This window comes from Rhinoderma darwinii, chromosome 1 (genome assembly GCF_050947455.1).
Source record: "Rhinoderma darwinii isolate aRhiDar2 chromosome 1, aRhiDar2.hap1, whole genome shotgun sequence".
Taxonomy (NCBI): domain Eukaryota; kingdom Metazoa; phylum Chordata; class Amphibia; order Anura; family Rhinodermatidae; genus Rhinoderma; species Rhinoderma darwinii.
In genome coordinates, this window is record NC_134687.1 from 567,750,704 (window position 1) to 567,772,642 (window position 21,939).

Consider the following 21,939-nt stretch of genomic DNA (forward strand, 5'->3'; position numbering starts at 1 on the left):
TTACGAATGCCATGATCTCTGCCATAATTTTTGTAAAAATTCTGGGGGCGGAGGAAATGCCGAAAGGGAGGCAGACAAACTGGAAGTGGAGAATGGAAGGACCGTTCTGAATCACGAATCTGAGGAATCTCTGGTAAGCAGGGTGGATAGGAACGTGATAATACGCATCCTTTAAATCGATCCTACACATTGATGCCTCCTCCTTTATTAGAGGAATAGTCGATCTGATAGACTCCATCTTGAATTTTCAATATTTGACCCACTTGTTTAGGACCTTCAGGTTGATTATTGTCCTGTAGGAACCGTTTGGTTTTTTGACTAAAAAGATTTCTGAATAGTGGCCTTTGAATTTTTCGTTGTGGGGAACTGGAGTAGGCTCTCAATTTGAGTAGTTTCTGAACGTCCCGGATAAGGATCTGACGAAGGTCTTTTGCTTGGTACTGGGTTATTAGAAATTTCTCTGGAGGAATGGAGGAAAATTCTATTTTGTACACTTCTTCTATGATCTTTAGAACCCAGGGGTTCTGGGTTATTCCCGACCATTTGGGATAAAATTGTAGGAGTCTTCCTCCCACGCTCTTGGCGTCATTGCTTTGAGGGCTGAAATGAATTATTGGAGTTTAGGAGATACCCCAAAGGAAGAAGGGGGTCGAGGATAACTCCAGCGACCGGACTTCCCTTTCCCGCTGTAGTTCTGTAAGGTAGGTTCCCTCTGTTGGCGAAACCTCCCAAACGGAGGGGGTTTTTTTGGTTTCTCTTCAGGACCAAACATCAGAGACCCTGTAAACGGGATAGAACATAATTTGTTCTTGGACTACGTAGCTCCTGACCACATTTTGAGCCATAATGCTCTTCTAGCAGCATTTGAGAGAGCCCCATTCCTGGCAGCAAATCTAATAGATTCCGCTGAAGCGTCTACCAAGAATCCGGTTGCCATCTTTAGTAAGGGTAGAGATTCTAATAGGTCTTGTCGTGATGTCTTCATCATCAAATGGGTCTCCAGCTGGTTTAACCATATAAACATTGCTCTTGCTACTGATGTGGCCGCGATATTAGTCAAGATCAAAGGAGAGGAAGATTCCCACGCTCTTTTCAGTAGCCCGTCTGCCTTTCGGTCCATGGCGTCCTTCAACTGAGAGGAATCTTCAAATGGGATTGTGTTTTTTTTAGCAACCCTGGCTACTGGGACATCTACTTTTGGGATCTCATCCCAAGATTTAGTGTCTTCTGGATCAAAGAGAAGTCTGTTTTTAAAATCTCTTGAAATGAAGAGCCTTTTTTCTGAATCTTCCCATTCAGTTGTCACCATTCTTTTGAGATTTTCGTTTACCGGAAAAACATTCGTTTTCTTTTCCGTTAGACCTCCAAACATCTCATCCTGGATGGTATGTGGTTGGTCTTCTTCGGGAATATCCATGGTTTCCCGTATTGCCTGAATTAAGGTATCAGACATCTCGGAAGAGAAGACATTTTTTTTCTCTTCAGTGGAAGAAGTTGAAGGCAAGAGTTCCTCTCCTTCTTCTAACTCACCCTCCGATAGGTAATAACACTCCTGCTCCGAGTCAGACCCCTGAGAGGGAGGACAATATTTTTGATCCACTTCCATCCGTGGTCTTTTTGCCCGGGAGTGTGAGGGAGTTTCTTGAGAAGGGGCGAGGGAGGGTACTGACTGACTCACTTCTTCACGAATCATAGCCCTAAGTTCAGACATAAACGTTGGTTGTTCCTCTTTTAGTATTTTTGCAATACAATCCTGACACAATTGTTTCCTATGTGACTCTGGCAATTTTTTTTGCACAAGTCGCACATTTTTTAACCTTCTTTTTATCAGTTTGTCTCTGAGAGGAATCTTTATCCTAGAGAAAACAGAAGGTAGGTAAAGTATGGTGTGCATACATAAGGAGTCATAACCCTTACCCCAAGGGTGAGACTCATGTGACCCTGGGACATATCTGGAGTTCCGTCAGGACGAGGAAGTTCCATACCGCGACAGGTAACAGGCAATGCAATATGCAATCCACAAAATCAATCCAAGTTAGAGGTATCAGCTCTAACTACATACCTGTGCGTGTCCATTTAAATGCGGGCGTTTTGAATTTCCCGCCTTCCAAGATGGCCGCGGACCGGAAGTAGCCCGACGTCATTTACGGTCGGCTATTCGTTGAGGTGCAGCTATGCGGCGCAGCGAGGATCCCTGCCGGTGCGTCCAAACCTATGGAGCTGCCGGTCCCCGCCTGGTCACGCGGCCAGGCCGAAGCCTGCTTGGGAATCCCGAACCCCACAAACTACCGGAACCCTGCCTAGGGTAGGTGTCTTAGGTTAAGGGACCTCTCGTTCGAGGGGTGTTAGCCTAGGCTTTAGGGGGAAGAGAAGGGGGGAGTGCACGGACCCCCCGATCTTGCCCCCTGCCCGAGTTTTTTCCTGCAGTAACACAGGAGCGACGTCTCTCTGGTCCTGACCCTGTAGGGACAGGAAGAACACTGGCAAGTGGGAGGGGCCTTTTAACCACTCTGTCTTCCTGTCCCTACAGAGGTCAATAGGGCAACCTCCTGTGGTGCTGTCATGAGGTATGTACTGGAAATAATTTTTAATAAGTATTTAGAAAGGTTGCACCAAACACCATACACTATTTTATAAAAAAATAAAAAAAATTAACTTTTTGAAAAGGTTAACATAGCCTTTAACACATCAAATAAAAACTAATTTTAACACCTTTTTAAAGGGTAAGTAAATGTTCAACAAACTTCTGACAAGTCTTAGTGACATGTCAGAACTTTTGATGGGTGGGGGTCCGGGTGCTGAGACCCCCACCGATCGCTAAAACGAAGAGGCAGAAGCGCTCATGCGTTTCATTCGTTTCTGTTCTGCTTTTTCCGGAAAGCCAAAAGTAATGGTGTACGGGCGGGCTCATTGACTTTCTATGAGCCCGTACTCAAACTGCTCGGCTTTCCAGAAACAGAAACCAAGCGGCTCAGCGCTCACACGAGTGCTTCTGCCGCTTAGTTTTAGTGATCGGTGGGAGTCAGAGCGACGCTGCTTCCGTAACCTTCATTCAGTTTTATAGGACTTGCGGAAACAGCGTAGCTCAGCAAGCTACGCTGTTTCCGTAACTCCAGACCATGTAATCCGGATGCGGCCAGGAGGTAGCGAGAGCAAAAACAGGTGGACATGTCATACATTTCCCTTATGGGAAAACTGAGGGCTGTATGGGGGGGGGGGGGATTATATTGCAAGGGAAGGTGAGGTTATCCCCACAATCCCCCATAGAGCCTTCAGTATTTTTTATACAACAGGGGGAGGGGGGTTGAGCGTGTAACTGACTGCTGAATGTCTATGGGGGGAAATTATTATCCCCCCATAGAGTCCTCTGCAGTGAGTTAGATGGAAATCCCCCCCCCCCCATGCTATATAATTAATCCCCCCCTTAGTGTCTACCGATTGTTGCTTGGGGCAGGAGGCGAACCAAAGAGGGGCATGTCCTACCACCTAGCAGACGCACGTCTGCTAGTCCTATCCAGCCCCTGCTATTACTATCCCTCCCCCTCATAAGCACTGCGCTAGGGCTCTATTCTATTCCAGTTCGCCCCTTCTTTCCCTCCCGCCCTCGCTCAGCAGTGGCCATTAGCGGCACTAGCACTGAGTCTCTTAAGTGATTTTTAAAATGATGTGTGGATCCTTGGGCCCCTGGGCGGCCGCCCAAACCGCCTATATGATGATCCACCACTGCACACTGATAATGCTAGTGAAAATTGTGTCCCAAAACGTTTATTATTTTAAAAGTTATGAGCTTTTTTCTAAATATGTAAATAAGTCTTTATTAGAAAACTGGGAGGTAACGCTGTCCAATCAGCTGTCCAATCAGCATGAAGCCCCTTCAAACAGTGTAAGTGACGAAAGCTAGAGGGAAGGGGGATCACTTCAAACAGCCAGAACAGTGGGTCTGGTGGCATATGAAAGAGGAGATTCTAATCTTCCATATGCCACCAGGATCGCAGTTCTAGGTGTGAAACAGCCAGAGATATCGCCAGTTAAATACACAGTCGGGAATGGAAGCTGTATACCATATGATCACACTGTGTTGCTGGGCAGGGAAAGGGGAGAAGCTGTAAGCGGATTGGGTAATGTCTTCTGTATGACGCTGTCCAGAGTGAAAAGAAAGGGTCACTTCCTAATTGGATATTAGAGCAACATTAGCATATTTAGAAAAATGCTTATAACTTTGCAAATAATAAACATGTTTTAAAACAAATCACACTGTAGTTATCAGCATCACAGCGCCTATTAGATTCGTTAGGAGACAGGAAATTGATAACTGGTGACAGAGCCTCTTTAATTTTTGTAATACAGTTCAGAATGGAAGCTGAACAATGACTGGTTGTCATTGAAGATCGTATCTATAAGGCTACGTTAACACCTGCGTCGGGGCTTTCCGTTGTTCTGCTCAGTCAGAGGAGCAGAACAAGGGAAAACTGAAAGCGACAGACAACACCGGTGGACAATGGAACACATTCACTTTAATGAGTTCCGTCAGCTTTCTGTCAGGGTGTCCGCTATGGTTTCCAGTAATCTCTGCCAGATCTGCGACTGAGGCCCCTAACGGAGCCGCCAAGGCAGATGTGAACAGATCCTAAGCGGTACAGAGAGAGATAGTCACACCCAGGCCAGGGTGCCCGAGTGGCCCAAATGCCCCTTTTACCACATAGGTAGACACCAGTATTAGAAATAGCACACGGTAGGTGGGAACCTGGAACAGATTTTGCATTGTGGCCCAGTAGCTAATGGCAAATTACTAAAGGTTATATCCCTTGATATTTTTTTGTTTGTTTTGCACATCATTTCAGAATATCATCGTTGTTACACAAAGTTGTGGCGGTCCACATTTCTGAACGGGAGAATGTATGATATAATACACAAAAGACAACTATAGTATTTCCTTTTGATGGCGAGAGGCATCTGGCTAGGATTAGAGATGAAAAAATCCTATTCACGTATGCTGAAATCATTTCATCTTACACTCAAGATTTAGCAATAGGGATGTTCACACTATACATTTAACTCATGTTAGATCAAACAATCCAGGATTTCAAACAGCTCCTATAGTGCTAATTCAGCAACCTTACGGAGAAACTCATAAATATCAGCTTCCTTACTTCCGTAACAGGAGCCCAAGGGAGGACAGTCTGGCTACTTCTAATTGCTAGTTTTCCAGCACAAGATAACATTTTATAATATATTGCGAGATACTGTTATACAGCTCTCCTTCAAGTTACACAAAAGCATTTCTTGTTGACAGCTATAGCCAACACCATAATGGATAATTTATTAAAAGCCCCCCACTGCAGAGACAGGTGTACTGTCAATATAACCATGCTCCTCGTGGTGCGTAAGCCAGTAGGCTGCTGGTATTACTATAAGATTTTCCAGAATTTGGTATACTTAAATACTGCATTCTAAAGAAATGAACACCTCTGCTTCACTTATATAAAGTGCACACACTTATCCTGACAATTCATGATTTGGAAATGTAGACACTTCAAGGTTACCCTTACAACAAACAAGAGGCCATTATTAATACATTACTGACAAAAGCCTATCTATCATCTTTATTATAACCAATGTCTGGACTTAAACTTTTTATGTGCTAAAAAAAAGTGATATGTACTCTCAAAAACAAATAGAAGAGATGGATTAATCATGCATGTATTCCTTGATTCACCGGCTTATTTACAGGCCATATATAAGGTCCATGCTCACATGCATCTTTTATTTTTCCTCAAAACGAAAATGGATTCCAGCAAGATGAAGCGAGAACATATTTCCTTTTTGAAAAATTATCCTTCAAATTGATGGGATCATATCCTATTTAAAAAAATAAATGGAAAGAACATGGACAACAGATATGGGTTCATAAACAAACGTATCTGCATTTAAACCAGTATTAAAGGCATTTTCCGTGACTTTTAGGGTATGTGCACACACACTAATTACGTCCGTAATTGACGGACGTATTTCGGCCGCAAGTACCGGCCGGAACACAGTGCAGGGAGCCGGGCTCCTAGCATAATACTTATGTACGATGCTAGGAGTCCCTGCCTCGCTGCAGGACAACTGTCCCGTACTGTAATCATGTTTTCAGTACAGGACGGTAGATCCACGGAGAGGCAGGGACTCCTAGCATCGTACATAACTATGATGCTAGGAGCCCGGCTCCCTGCACTGTGTTCGGTCCACTACTTGCGGCCGAAATACGTCCGTCAATTACGGACGTAATTAGTGTGTGTACACATACCCTAACATTGATGGCCATTCCTTGTGCCATGAATGTTTGATCTGTAGGGGTCCGACTTCCGGGTACAGCATATTGAAGGAGTGGCAATCCTGAGGAGGTCAGACCCCCACCGATCAAACAATGATGGCCTATACGAAGTATAAGACTTCAATATTAAAGTCGAGAAGAATCCCTTTAAAAAGTCTTGAAAAAAGTCTTAGCATATCTGAGAATGAAGGGGCCGAAGCCCTGATTTGGAACTGCGTCCCCTTCCAAAGTCCCTTTTACACGGGCCAATTATCCCGGACCGAACACACTGCAGGGAGCCGGGCTCCTAGCATCGTACTTATGTACGACGCTAGGAGTCCCTGCCTCTCTGTGGAACTACTGTCCCGTACATAAAACAGGATTACAGTACGGGATAGTTGTCCTGCAGCGAGGCAGGGACTCCTAGCATCGTACATAACTATGATGCTAGGAGCCCGGCTCCCTGCAGCGTTTTCGGTCCGGGACTTGCGGCCGAAATACGTTCAGTTCATTACGGACATAACATGCTCGTGTGAATCCAGCCTCAGAGGACCTTTATTTTTCCCTGCACAGCGACACTCCCAGTTACCAGCTGTGCAGAGAACTGCAGCTGGCTCCAGGGTAACGTCATACACATTTGGTCAATTTATAATAGTAATGTACCTACAGGGAAACTCCAGATGCCATTGACTGTACTGTGTTGATGGCATCTCACTGGAAATATTTACCAATTGATTTATTCTTCACGTTCACAAGTAACTGACCCTCCAGCACTTTAAAAGCATGACATAAGATGCATATCGGTGCCAATCCATGAATAATACATTACATCTATGATAGTCCTCTCTTATTTATCAAGCCCCCAAGTCTTCATATAGCCGCTTACCCCCTTGTGGCATCTGTGATTGATCAGGATTTTGGCTTGTCATATAGACCAATGCTCATCACAGGTAAAAACTCCAGCATAATATAATCTACAGGACTGTTATTAGCATACACAGATTACAAAGATAATTAGACCTGTCTCCTTTTATTTATTACACGTACAATGCCATTCTGGTTTTAACAATGCAGCCTTCCCAACGCATGAAACACTCAGCTTGTAATGTGGAAGGCTAGTGATTATCAGACTATATGACGTCTAGCGATGTTTTATACTATGTTCAGAAGGAACACACGGGGAAGGAACCCTTGTAAGAAAAGGCTTTCAAGAAAGTGAATTCTATTAACAACTGCAGTTATCCAAAATGTGACTCCTTATATTCTGGTTCACATCTTGATGGTCCACATTACCCTTACTTGATGAAACAAGTCAGGTTCAGTTATATCTGGCTATATAGTCATTGTCATCATATCTGTAGGACATAAGAAATCACAAACAGGTGCCATGAAGTGTTACAAAACCGTCGAGACACAGATGCCTAGCTGCAATGCCCACACAATATCACCAGCAGGAGGATCTAAATAAATGACTGCCAGAATTATTGGAGCACAATACTTGGACACTTCATCTTTTCCGACTGACAAATTTCCCATTACTCGATTTCCCTCGTATAAGGGGCTAAAAAAGGGATCTGTATTAAAGTATTTCACGCTCCACTGTCTTAGGCCCGATTCACACGAAATTGGGGAAACTCAGACGTGAAAAACATGACATTTCTCACGTCCGAGGTGCCCCCATGCGGGTTCCGTTTTCACGGGTCCCCATAGACTTGAGTCTATGGAGGGATCCGTTAAAACGGAACAAAATAGGACATGTTCTTTTTTTCAACAGACCCTTCACACGGTCCGTTGAAACAATGGCCATGTGATCGGCCCCATTGAAATACATGAGTCCGTGTGATGGCCGTTGTTTTAAATGGCTGTCACACGGACGTACTCTCATATGGAATCTGGCCTTAAATGGAGTAAAAATGCATTCTCAACTCTACTCAGCAAATTTGAATTTCGGTCTGATTTACACCTCGTTCATATCTGCATTGCAGACTGCGCTATTGTTTCCGGTAAAACCACGGACACCCCGACGGAAAGCTGATAGAACCCATTTAAGACAATTGGTTCAGTCGGTCGCCAGTGCTGTCTGTAGTGCAACGGAACCGTCGCTTCCCGTTTTCTCTTGTTCTGCTCCTCTGACGGAACCCAGCCTTAAGTTGACCACGTGCCAATGGGATTTTTTTTTTTGTGCTTTTACATTGGGCAAAATATTCTTATAAAACTGTTCGAAAAGGTTTGTAAACAAACAAAATTGTGATAATTGTCCAGTGCAAAATGGGCCATAAGCCACTTGTTTTATCGTACACACTATAAATAGAGCAGCTCGTGGGACAGCAGTCCGAGGGGCCACATTCACTACCTTGTTTTTCTTGGAACATCGAACAGTCTGTCCAGACTGAAAATCTGAACCATGAGGCTTGAGGGCACCAGTTTAGCCAAGATCACCCTTGGCATTTTTTCCCATACCAGGAGGAAATTTTTAAAATCCTGTTCATAAAAAAAACAAAAACAAAAAAAACCCATTTAGAAAATTATGCTAGTGGTGAAATAATTTTTCATATCACAGCTACGATTTATTTCCAAACCTATTAAACGGTGAAGGAGAACATTTTCATAGCCTGTAAGTAAGATTTGCAAAGGTTAAAAAAAAATCCCAGTGCAACATATATATATTTCCACATTTCAGGACCAACCCCCCCCCGCCCCCCAAAAAAAACCAACACTTATGCAGATCAGGTTAATCCAAGCAGGTTTAAGTGGGGCGACCCAGAAAAAGCCAATTTTCAGTTTGGTTTGAGCTCAGACCTACTTATATTCTGGATGTTCTTACAAATTAGACGCTTCATTTACTGTGCATGGAAAGAGCAGATTTCTGAGGTGAGGCAATCAGGAGGCGTGAAATTATCATTGGCAATATGAGGATATTTCACTTTACAGAAATGAAGACAGACATCAGAACATGAAGAAATAAACCAAAGTAAACTGAATCCAACATGGTGTTTGCTCCTCGTCCTACTGATGGATGGCTCTCTAATCAAAAAGGTACAAGTTCATTAATGGAAGAGACTTGATAATAACATTTGCATTAATAAAATGGAGACTATCATGATTAATCAGCTTTATTTCTTGCGCATACAAATTTGCCTGTCAGCAGGACTGGTCTATAAAAGAGTATTATAATGGGTTTATTAGAGCCTAGATGGTTTTTCTATCAGTTGGTCCATATAAAGAACAAAGAGTAGAATCTGAAATGCAGATGTCGGACCTGGAAAAACACCCAAGCAGCAAAATATCGATTTCTTATATTACAGGGGATTTAAACTTTTTGAACCTTGGCAATGTCAGAAAATGACACTGGTGGTAGGCCATGAGCTCGGGTCTAGAAAGCCATGTACATCTTTGAAATAGATTTAGTTTTTTAATAAAATGAGCATGTTTGGTGCAACTCTCTAAATACTTTTTACTTTTTAAGTTACAGCTGCTGTGTAATCTGTATACAGAGCAGCTGTAGCTAGCACGGAGATCTGAATCGGTCAGGTCCGTGGGAGTGACGGGTTCAGTGTCAGCGGGTCCTGTGTGTCTGACATGAAGGATTGAGCTGTCACCAATCACATCTAAGTTCATAACTTAGATGTGATCGATAGCAGGTGGATCCTGTGTGTCAGAGACCCAGGACCCGCTGCCACTGAACAAGTCAGTGCCGCTGACCTGACGGATCCAGGTCTCAACGCTAGCTACAGCTGCTCTGTGTACAGAATACACAGCAGGCGCATCTCCCCAAAAAATTTTTAACAAAGTATTTAGAAAGTTGCACCAAAATAAAAAAAACAAAAACGCTATTTCAAAAGGTGTACATAGCCTTTAAAGAGGTTGTCCGGGGATGTGGCGGTTTTTCATACCGATAACCTAGGTCTTCAGTATATGATCGGTGGGTGTCCGACACCCAGACCCCGCAGCGATCAGCTGTTCCGGCTGCCGGATGTTATGCAGTGGCTGGTGTCAGAAGCAGATGGCACAGTACACTGTATAGTGGCTGTGCTGCAGTACTGCAACTCTGCTCCTATTCACTTGAACAGGAGTAGAGCTGCAGTACTGCGGCACGGCCGCTATACTGTGAACGGAGCAATCTGCTTGCGGCACGGACATCCGGTGCCCGGAGGCAGCCAATCAGCTGATCGTACAGGGTCCAGGTGGTAAAGTATTTTCACCACGCATATCGGTTTATAAAAGTAGAGTCAAAAGTAGTCATGGCTTACGGTTTGGCCAGGATTTAGGCACATTTGTAAAATGCTACTTTTTTTCTGATTTGCAACTCTAAAAAGAGTTGTATTTCTACTCCATATGGACCCTGGCATAAAAAAAGTGTCATCATTTTACCAAGTAAAAAAATATAATGGCAATGATGTATGTTGTGACAAATTTATCAAACAAGGCACATGCAATCATAAAAGTGTCACAACATTTGTCAATAAAAGTATTCTAGCTTTGAAGGGTTTTCCCTGTCTCACACATTTATGTAATATCCACAAGATATGCCATAAATGTCAGATAGATGCGGGTCCCCCCCCCCCGCATCCCACCTTCTCCCGCCCTCACTGGTACCCGGCCACTGACATAGGTGGCAGTCAGGAGTAAAGAAACAGCCGAGCTCGCAGAGTTACACAGTTCCGTAACTCCCATAAGAGTGAATGGGCGTTACGAAAACAGCGTTTTCTCCCAGCCACCTCGTAACCTAGTGGCGGGGGACCAGCGACAGTGGAAGATAAAACGGGGAGGGGGGGGGGGGTCATGGAGGCCCGTTCTAGAGATAGATGCAGGTCTTAGGAGGTGGGACCCACATCCATCAGAATACCTTTTAACCTGAATATTTTCTATAATTAAGCCAATTTTGATAAATGTGGGCCCGTGCGTTTTCATGAAGTTTCTGAGAAAATTTTAAGTAAAACGTAAATTACTGTTCACGTCCAAAGTATTCTTGAGATTTACCAAGTACATTAGTAACGGTTCCAGACCAAAGAGATTAACTATTTAAAATGCACCAGAATTTTAGTATACATACTGTGCGCCAGCTTTATTAACGGTTTTAGACACTTTGTGCCACGCTTGACAAGGGGGTGTGGGAAGGGGGAAGACTTAAATGTGACACCGTGCGCCAAAAATGTGCCAAATGATCCAACCAATAGGTGGTATAAAAGGAAGAGAAAAGGGTCTGGCACGTTGTGCTAAATTTATCATACAGAATACACAACTTTGATACATTTGGCACATTTCCTGACTGCCTTGTGTAAGTTTACGATGTCTAAAAATGCCCCAATGTAGTCTTCCAAATGGTCCAACGGAGGGGTAAATAGATGGGAGTATAAAGGTTTGCAGCTCGTCAGCTTCTTTCCCTCGCATCCTCTCCTACCTGAATGGTGGTACATCTAGCGGATAACGGACACACATCTGAGCATAGCAATAGTTGTAATAGAACATTAAGAAATACATTGAGGGGGACTTTATGCTTAGCAAACATCGCAGCTGAATATGAAAGACTCTCCGGATGTTTTGTATCCTCCATAGTATTGTATGGGATGTGCCATAAATCTTACTTGCTAGAATGCCCCATCAATCATGGTGAGAAAAAGTTCTACAACTTTCTTAATATGCATTGGGATTTAACTCCTCACCACTTTGAAGATTATTTAAGCTCACCGAGGGTTGCCTAAACTGGGTACAATTGTAGCTAACTCAGCGGTGTAAAATAATCAGGTTTTCAGTCTCTGGATGTTCCCATTCACTCAGCAAATAGATCTTGAAAATGGTGAGGAAGACACGCGTTGACTTCACAATTTCGAACACAGTCCCGGTCTCTTACGAAATTCCCGTTGATAGGAATTCTGAAGACACAGGGACCCAAGGGAATTATCTCGGCAATTTACACTCATCTTCTGAATGCAAAAACCGAGTCGAGTACGCGCTCTGTACAGGCTGCCTGGAAAACAATTATTCCCAACTTATCCGAGGAGGATTGGTCAGAGGCCCTAGGGTCACATTTATTTGTTTCTCCTTCTGTCAATAATAGACTGTCCCAATTGTACATATCGTATGGGTCGGTTGCCACATACAGAATGTCATAGAGGTCACTCTCCGGGGGTAGACTTCATACATCTTATTTGGGGGTGCACATATATTAGTTCCTTCCGGGATACAGTGCTTGATGTTTTGACTGGTATTGTCTCGGTACCTGTACCCAAAACCCCGGAGGTGTGTTTGTTGGGTTTGCTGCAGGAGGAAAGTTGCCCATTTCATACACGTATATTTCTCAGAGAAACTTTATTTCTGGCTAGGAAAGCTAATGTCCTGAGATGGATGGCGGATAGACCTCCTTCCCTTACACAATGGAAATCCCTGGTTAATAATGTCATCCCATTTGAGAGAGTAGTCTACACTAATAGGAAATGCCTCCACAAGTTTGGGAAGATTTGGGATGGATGGCTCTCCTCCTCTACGACCTTAGATGTGGGAAAAACTATGTGTTCCTTATTGGACAGGCTGACAGTGGAGGATGGTGTGGGATAGATTTGATGGGATAATGTCCTTGAGTATTATATTTTTATTCATTTTGCATTTTCTTCTGCATGTATGTATGTATATTGGTGTATATTTACTTACGTCATGTAACTAATTTGCCGAGATGCTACTCGGAACAATTGTTTGAAATGTGTTTTGTGTTGTGTATACGGTGCATTGAATGGCATGTAATCTTTCTCAATCTCTCGATGTACGATACACTGTAATATTGTGTTTTCTTTATTGCAAGCATTGAGTTCAATAAAACGAGTTTAAAAAAAAAAAAAAAGAAAATGGTGAGGAATTGAAAAATTATATATTTGGAAGTTTTTGCAGAACTTTATCCCACACCCCTGCTGTTCTACTGAACTGAACGTAGATTACCGCAGAGCACTATGGTGATCGAAGTTTAGTTGAGCAGAACTGTGGAGGGTCCAGGAGTAGCCATGGTATGCAGACCCTAAAATTGGGTCACATTACTGCCGTGTGATACCAACCTCAAATATGCAGATGATAAATGATAGTCCTCTCTTCCACTATATTCTATAACCTGTCAAAGTGTGAAAAACTTTAAGCGAACGTTCTAAAAGTAATGAATTCATATTTTATAAGTATACATTTTACTTCTTCCCATCTGTTCGGAAAGGTCACATATTGCACTGGAGACCGCGAGCAGACTGATGCGAATCTCGTCCACCATAACCGAGAACATTTACGCGCCATGACAAAGGCATTTATCAAAGTCATGGAATACAACACTTTCTTACCTGGGGTCACATGGGCTGGAATTCTATTTCAGGTTTACAGCGCAGTGAGACAGGGACAGAATAACTTACACATCACAAATCAAAACACACGTCCGGCACAGAAGCCTGATCTCCGAGTCTTGGCACTCAAGTCTCATTACACCACGGCCTTGTAAGTCTCCTGATATAGTCTAACGAGCGGCTGGCATTGCCACATTACACAGTATAACATTACCGAGTGTTCTGCATGTCTCAGCATTCCCCTGCCTCGATGTAGATTCCATAAGACGTGCGGTGGAGTTATCCCAATCTGCAATTCTAATCAATATTGACTGGAATGAACGATTGCACCGTGTTATACCTATTATACAGCCAGTGCACCCTATAGAATCACAATAAGTAGCACAGAGCATACCATAAACACCAGGTTATACCTTGTATACAGCCAGTGCACCCTATAGAATCACAATAAGTAGCACAGAGCATCCCATAAACACTGTGTTATACCTTGTATACATTCAGCGCACCCTATAGAATCACAATAAGTAGCACAGGGCATACCATAAACACCAGGTTATACCTTGTATACATTCAGCGCACCCTATAGAATCACAATAAGTAGCACAGGGCATACCATAAACACCAGGTTATACCTTGTATACATTCAGCGCACCCTATAGAATCACAATAAGTAGCACAGAGCCTCCCATAAACACCAGGTTATACCTTGTATACAGCCAGTGCACCCTATAGAATCACAATAAGTAGCACAGAGCATCCCATAAACACCAGGTTATACCTTGTATACAGCCAGTGCACCCTATAGAATCACAATAAGTAGCACAGAGCATCCCATAAACACTGTGTTATACCTTGTATACAGCCAGTACACCCTATAGAATCACAATAAGTAGCACAGAGCATACCATAAACACCAGGTTATACCTTGTATACATTCAGCACACCCTATAGAATCACAATAAGTAGCACAGAGCATCCCATAAACACGGTGTTATACCTTGTATACAGCCAGTGCACCCTATAGAATCACAATAAGTAGCACAGAGCATCCCATAAACACCAGGTTATACCTTGTATACATTCAGCGCACCCTATAGAATCACAATAAGTAGCACAGGGCATACCATAAACACCAGGTTATACCTTGTATACATTCAGCGCACCCTATAGAATCACAATAAGTAGCACAGAGCCTCCCATAAACACGGTGTTATACCTTGTATACAGCCAGTACACCCTATAGAATCACAATAAGTAGCACAGAGCATCCCATAAACACCAGGTTATACCTTGTATACAGCCAGTGCACCCTATAGAATCACAATAAGTAGCACAGAGCATCCCATAAACACTGTGTTATACCTTGTATACATTCAGCGCACCCTATAGAATCACAATAAGTAGCACAGAGCGTCCAATAAACACCAGGTTATACCTTGTATACAGCCAGTGCACCCTATAGAATCACAATAAGTAGCACAGAGCATCCCATAAACACCAGGTTATACCTTGTATACAGCCAGTGCACCCTATAGAATCACAATAAGTAGCACAGAGCATCCCATAAACACGGTGTTATACCTTGTATACAGCCAGTACACCCTATAGAATCACAATAAGTAGCAGAGCATCCCATAAACACTGTGTTATACCTTGTATACAGCCAGTACACCCTATAGAATCACAATAAGTAGCACAGAGCATACCATAAACACCAGGTTATACCTTGTATACATTCAGCGCACCCTATAGAATCACAATAAGTAGCACAGAGCATCCCATAAACACGGTGTTATACCTTGTATACAGCCAGTGCACCCTATAGAATCACAATAAGTAGCACAGAGCATCCCATAAACACCAGGTTATACCTTGTATACATTCAGCGCACCCTATAGAATCACAATAAGTAGCACAGGGCATACCATAAACACCAGGTTATACCTTGTATACATTCAGCGCACCCTATAGAATCACAATAAGTAGCACAGAGCATCCCATAAACACCAGGTTATACCTTGTATACAGCCAGTGCACCCTATAGAATCACAATAAGTAGCACAGAGCATACCATAAACACTAGGTTATACCTTGTATACAGCCAGTGCACCCTATAGAATCACAATAAGTAGCACAGAGCATCCCACAAACACGGTGTTATACCTCGTATACAGCCAGTACACCCTATAGAAATCACAAGCCGCACAGAAAATCCCATAAACACTGCTATACCTTGTATACAGCCAGTGCACCCTATATCACAAGCAGCGACACAGAGAATACCATAAACACTGTTATTCCGTGTATACATCCAGCGCACCCTATAGAATTTTAATCACAAGCATCTCATAAACTAAACTTTCTGTTACGATCGCCCGTCTACTCAAACATCATGGCCAGGATTTACAATGTACATAGGCACGATGAACTGTCAGTCACAATTTTAAAGTGGGTACAACAAGATTTCTTAAAAATCCAAAAAATTTAAACTGACCATATGAATCGTAGGACTACAGATGTCATGATGGCCATCAACTGTCGACGGACAATCATGTATATAGGGAGCGTGGTATATCACTGTGCGGATGACAGGAGTATATTGCAATGCCAAGCACACACACACACACGCAGATATTTAACTTGGCAGGAACACAAGTCACTCACGTCCGGCTTATCGCAGTTGTCATGATGGCATTTCCACGTGTGTCTATGTATATACACATAACCTATATCTCTATAGGTAGACATACATATACTTGATAAGCATGAGCATCTGAAACAGGGAAAATAGATTGCAAGCTCCATTGGAGACAAGGACTGACCTGATTACAAGTTGTACATCACTGCAGAATATGTTGGTGCTATATAAACACACAATATACATAGGTATAGAAACCTGTACACACCTTGGATGGATATAGGGACACGATACACACATTATATATATATATATATATATATATATATATATACACACACACACACACACACACACACACACACACACGTGAGGGTAGCTCTCTCACCTCCTCGTCCGCCTCGTCCTGCTCCCCGGTCTCCCCTCCACGTCTCCTCGCACCTTCCTCCTCCTGTGTGAGGTGTTGACCCTCAGAGTCGCAGTCGGTGCTGCTCCCCCCAGCAGACGCCTTCATCTCCCCTTCTGACAGAGTCTGGGAGCCGGAGGAAGAAAGTGATGAAGAGGAGGAGGTGTCAGCTCCCTCGGAAACTTTGTCGTCCATCTCCCCAGGACCAGAGTGTGCGCTTCCTGAGCCGGCACCGCTGAGAGGCGCTCACCAGGTGTCCGCATGGGGTATATATGTATATTATACTTTATGTCGGGTCACTGGACGTGTGGAGAAGCCGGGAACCCAGTGTCACGCCGCGCCATGCCTCAGAGATGCGCAAGCCTCCCACCTTTCTGCCTCTGCAAAGCCACCACTGGACTACGCTGCTCCACCTCTCCCAGGCGTGCCCGGGGAATCTGCTCCAACCCGCGGCTCCTGCAGCCAATGAGCACGGCACCTGGGGGCGGTGCGAGCAACAAGTCTCAGCGGGCAGACGAGCAGCACCTAAGCAGCAGGTGAGGAAGGAGGGAGCCGGCTGGGCACTGCCACAGGTGAGGGAGGAGGAAGCCAGGCACTGCCACAGGTGAGGGAGGGGGGAGCCGGGCACTGCCACAGGTTATGTTGGGGAGCCAGTTTCAGCTGTCACCGGGTGCAGGGACTTCTGAGTAGAGGTGGTTACTGCTTGGCCAGGATTTAGACACATTTGTAAAATGCACATTTCTTTTTTTTTTCTGATTTGCGACTTTAAAAAGAGTTGCAATTCTACACAGAATTATTTATCAAGCAAGGCACATGCAATCATAAAAGTGAGTAGTCTATCTTTAACCCCTTCCTGCTGCAGCCCTTTTTCAGATTTTCATTTTAGTTTTTTCCTCCCCACATCATTAAAGCCATAACTTTTTTATTTTTCCGTCGATATAGTCCTATGAGGGCTTGATTTTTGCGGGACGAGTTGTAGTTTTTCGTAGCACCATTTATTTTGCCATATAATGTACTAGGAAGCGGGGAAAAAAATATTTGTGGGGTAGAAAATGAAAAAAACAGCGATTTACGCAATTCACCGTGCAATTAAAACAACATGTTAACTTTATTCTGTGGGTCAATACAATTACGGCGATTCCAAATATATATAGTTTTTTCTATATTTTACTACTTTTACAAGTAAAAACCTAAGTGTAAAAAAGAAAATTTATTTTGTGTCGCCAAATTCTGAGCCATAACTTCTTTTATATTTTTCTGTCGATTTTTAAGTGGTATGAGGGCTTATTTTTTGCGGGATAAGCTGTAGTTTTTAATGATACCAATTTGGGGTACAGGTGACGTTTTGATCACTTTTTATTTCATTTTTTTGTGGGAGATGAGGAGACCAAAAAATAGTGATTACATACACCGTGCGGGTTAATTAATGATATATTGTAATAGTTCAGACTTTTACAGATGCGGCAATACCAATTATGTTTATTTTATTTTTTTTACCGTACTCTAGGGGGGACATGAGAAAAGGGGGGTTTTTGAACTTTTAATATTTATATTTTTTTACATCGCTATATGCTGTGTAAATGAATGGGGAGAAGTGTATGACGCTGATTGGTCACTGATTGGTCAGCGTCATACACTTCTCTTTACAACACCCTCTTGGTTAAAAAGTAAAACACGCCTAGTTGTCCATTAGCATAAAGCTAATATAGGTCATAACTCCGTCAAAAATTATCGTTTTTCTAAATAAAAAAACACTGTATTTAACTTTTTTTTTTTACTAGTTGGAGTTTTACTCATTGGTTTGCTTGCGTGATATACTGCAATACTAATGTATTGCAGTACATCATTTTACTGACAGTCTCCGATGAAGCCCTTCATAGGAGTACAAAGTTGGCAGACCTGGGGGCCTTCCTCAGGCCCCCATTCTGGCATGCCAACAATCGCACCCCGCAATGATTTTGTGCGGACGGTGGGGCAGGGGTTGCGATGTCACAAGGTGTCGCTTTTGATTGTGGCATCTAAGGTGTTAAACGAGTGGGATCCCGCTCTCTTATTTGTTACACTGAAGTGTCGGCTATTACACACAACCAACACGCCCGCTCCATTGAGTAGGCTCAGCCCGTGAGCCACATCTACACACCCGACCCGAGCCGTATATATATACGGCGGATGTCGGGAAGGAGTTAAGCAACCCTTGACTACCAGAAATGTTATTTATTCTACCTTTTCGGGTTGACAACTCTGTATACCTCATATGTATGTGTAACGTCTATGGCCGCGGCCCGTCGTTCTGACACCCTCTGACGGCCGCGGCCATGGACGTGTGAGTTCTTGGCAGCATCTCCCTCCTGAGAGACACCGGCACTCACTTCCTGGTCCAGAGACTGTCTCCCGCAGGGCGCGCGTGCATGTCCTTAGAGGGCCAGTACGCTCACAATTGCAGGAAATCTGCAATCAACTCCAGAGTGCTGCTGGACTATAAAAGGGCTCTGCCCTCTTGATCAGTGCCTGAGCGTTGTTGTGTACCTAAAGTTGGTCTTGCAAATGGTCTCCTAGTGTTTTCCAGTTCACAGTGTTACCCGTTCCTGCTGCCTGTATCCTGTGCTACCGTGACTCTGTGCCGTCTAGAATTGAAGTTGAGTTGTGTCTTCCGCTGCATCTACTGTATCACACCCTGCCAGGTGTCCGTCTACTGCCGGAGCCTTATCTTCAGCCTGAATCACCGCTACTGTCTACATTGCCTCAGGTACCATTTCTGGACTATAGACTTTATACTGTACCTGTTTGGCCAGCTGCTATCCTGCTACGCGGTACGGCCCAGTGGGTCCACACCCCGCGCCGTGACAGTATGTTTGTGCCTCTAGATCACGGGTCTCAAGCCTAAATCCAGCCTAAAAGTGTAGTGAGCATTTTGACCCCAAAGGTTTTGCAGAAATTAGTACACAGTAGATGTTGCAGATTGAAAATTGCCATTTTCCACAGATCTGATATTTCAATGCCCAACGTGTTGTGCTCAGATTGTGCCACATTAGAGACACACCCCATAAATTGTTAAATGGGTTCTCCAGAGTACAGTAATACCCCATATGTGGTCATAAACTGCTGTTTGGGCACACTGCCAGGACCAGAAGGAGCGCCATTTGGCTTTTGGAGCGCAGATTGTGCTTGGTAGTAGTTTTGTTTAGTGTTTTCCTGGTGTTTCACTTTATAATGTGGTGGCATATGTAAACTGGGCGGAGTACATCAGGGTATATGTAAGCTGTGCGGAGTACATCAGGGTATATGTAAGCTGTGCGGAGTACATCAGGGTATATGTAAGCTGGGCGGAGTACATCAGGGTATATGTAATATGGGCGGAGTGCATCAGGGTGTATGTAAGCTGTGCGGAGTATATCGGGGTATATGTAAGCAGTGAGGAGTATATCAGGGTATACGTAAGCTGGGCGGAGTACATCAGGGTATATGTAAGCTGGGCGGAGTACATCCGGGTATATGTAAGCTCTGCCGAGTAAATCAGGGTATATGTAATCTGTGCGGAGTACATCAGGGTATATGTAAGCTGTGCGGAGTACATCAGGGTATATGTAATCTGTGCGGAGTACATCAGGGTATATGTAATCTGTGCGGAGTACATCAGGGTATATGTAATCTGTGCGGAGTACATCAGGGTATATGTAATCTGTGCGGAGTACATCAGGGTATATGTAATCTGTGCGGAGTACATCAGGGTATATGTAATCTGTGCGGAGTACATCAGGGTATATGTAATCTGTGCGGAGTACATCAGGGTATATGTAAGCTGTGCGGAGTACATCAGGGTATATGTAAGCTGTGCGGAGTACATCAGGGTATATGTAAACTGGGCGGAGTACATCAGGGTATATGTAAGCTGGGTGGAGTACATCAGGGCATATGTAAGCTGTGAGGAGTACATCAGGGTATATGTAAGCTGGGCGGAGTACATCAGGGCAATATGTAAGCTGTGCGGAGTACATCAGGGCAATATGTAAGCTGTGCGGAGTACATCAGGGCAATATGTAAGCTGTGAGGAGTACATCAGGGTATATGTAAGCTGTGCGGAGTACATCAGGGTATATGTAAGCTGTGCGGAGTACATCAGGGTATATGTAAGCTGTGCGGAGTACATCAGGGTATATGTAAGCTGTGCGGAGTACATCAGGGTATATGTAAGCTGTGCGGAGTACATCAGGGTATATGTAAGCTGTGCGGAGTACATCAGGGTATATGTAAGCTGGGCGGAGTACATCAGGGCAATATGTAAGCTGTGCGGAGTACATCAGGGCAATATGTAAGCTGTGAGGAGTACATCAGGGTATATGTAAGCTGTGCGGAGTACATCAGGGTATATGTAAGCTGTGCGGAGTACATCAGGGTATATGTAAACCGGGGCGGAGTACATCAGGGTATATGTAAGCTGTGCGGAGTACATCAGGGCATATGTAAGCTGTGCGGAGTACATCAGGGTATATGTAAACCGGGGCGGAGTACATCAGGGTATATGTAATCTGTGAGGAGTACATCAGGGTATATGTAAGCTGGGCAGAGTACATCAGGGTATATGTAAGCTGGGCAGAGTGCATCAGATCATAATCGGATGATGTAATAATGGGGTAAATTAATAATAAAATTAATTATCTATGGATAGTGACATACGCTTTGAACCAATCCTTTATGCACAGGCCAGTTTTTGGGGGGCAGGAGTCGCACTTCTAAAGGGTGTCCGTGGTATTGTACAAAACAATGCACTCCAGCATCGCCTAATCTTTGACTTCTTCACTAGACCCATATGTAGCACAAGACCCCAAAATGTCATAGTTTTAGCTGCATTTACATGGTCTACCAGTGGGGGCTAGCAAATTACGTTGGGATTTAGGTGAAGAACGCCTGCACATATAAATTAGTCTGGGCCGTCATTTTGCATTATTGCGTTCCAAGAGTCATAACTTTTTTTATTTTTCCGTTGACGAGCTGTGTGAGTGATTGATTTTCATGGGACGAGCTGTAGTTTTTATTAGTGTCATTTTGGGGTACATGCAATTTTTTTGGATCAGTTTTTATTCAATTTTTTGGTAGCTGAGGAGACCAAAAACAGAAATGATCTAACTTTTCTTTTATACATTTTTAAAGATACTCTGTCACCACATTATAAGTGCCCTATCTCATACATTTTTATTTAGAAAAACTATGTATTTTTACCACGTTAGGAGCGATTAATGCCCAAGTGGGCATGTTTTTACTTTTGACCAAGTGGGCATTGTACAGAGGA

General features: G+C 43.6%; 1 protein-coding gene across 4 annotated transcripts in view; it reads right to left on the reverse strand.

The window, feature by feature from the left end:
• Positions 1 to 17,038, reverse strand: part of MAST4 (microtubule associated serine/threonine kinase family member 4) — a 554,832-nt gene extending 537,794 nt beyond the window's left edge. For 2 of the 4 annotated variants that reach the window (XM_075838910.1, XM_075838903.1), the window contains exon 1: positions 16,635 to 17,038. In XM_075838910.1, the coding sequence (XP_075695025.1) occupies positions 16,635 to 16,847 (213 nt within the window). In that variant the 5' untranslated portion in view covers positions 16,848 to 17,038. The remainder of the gene's footprint in view (positions 1 to 16,634) is intronic. The other 2 variants (XM_075838894.1, XM_075838888.1) reach the window with 1 other exon arrangement.
• Positions 17,039 to 21,939: the final 4,901 nt, after the last annotated feature.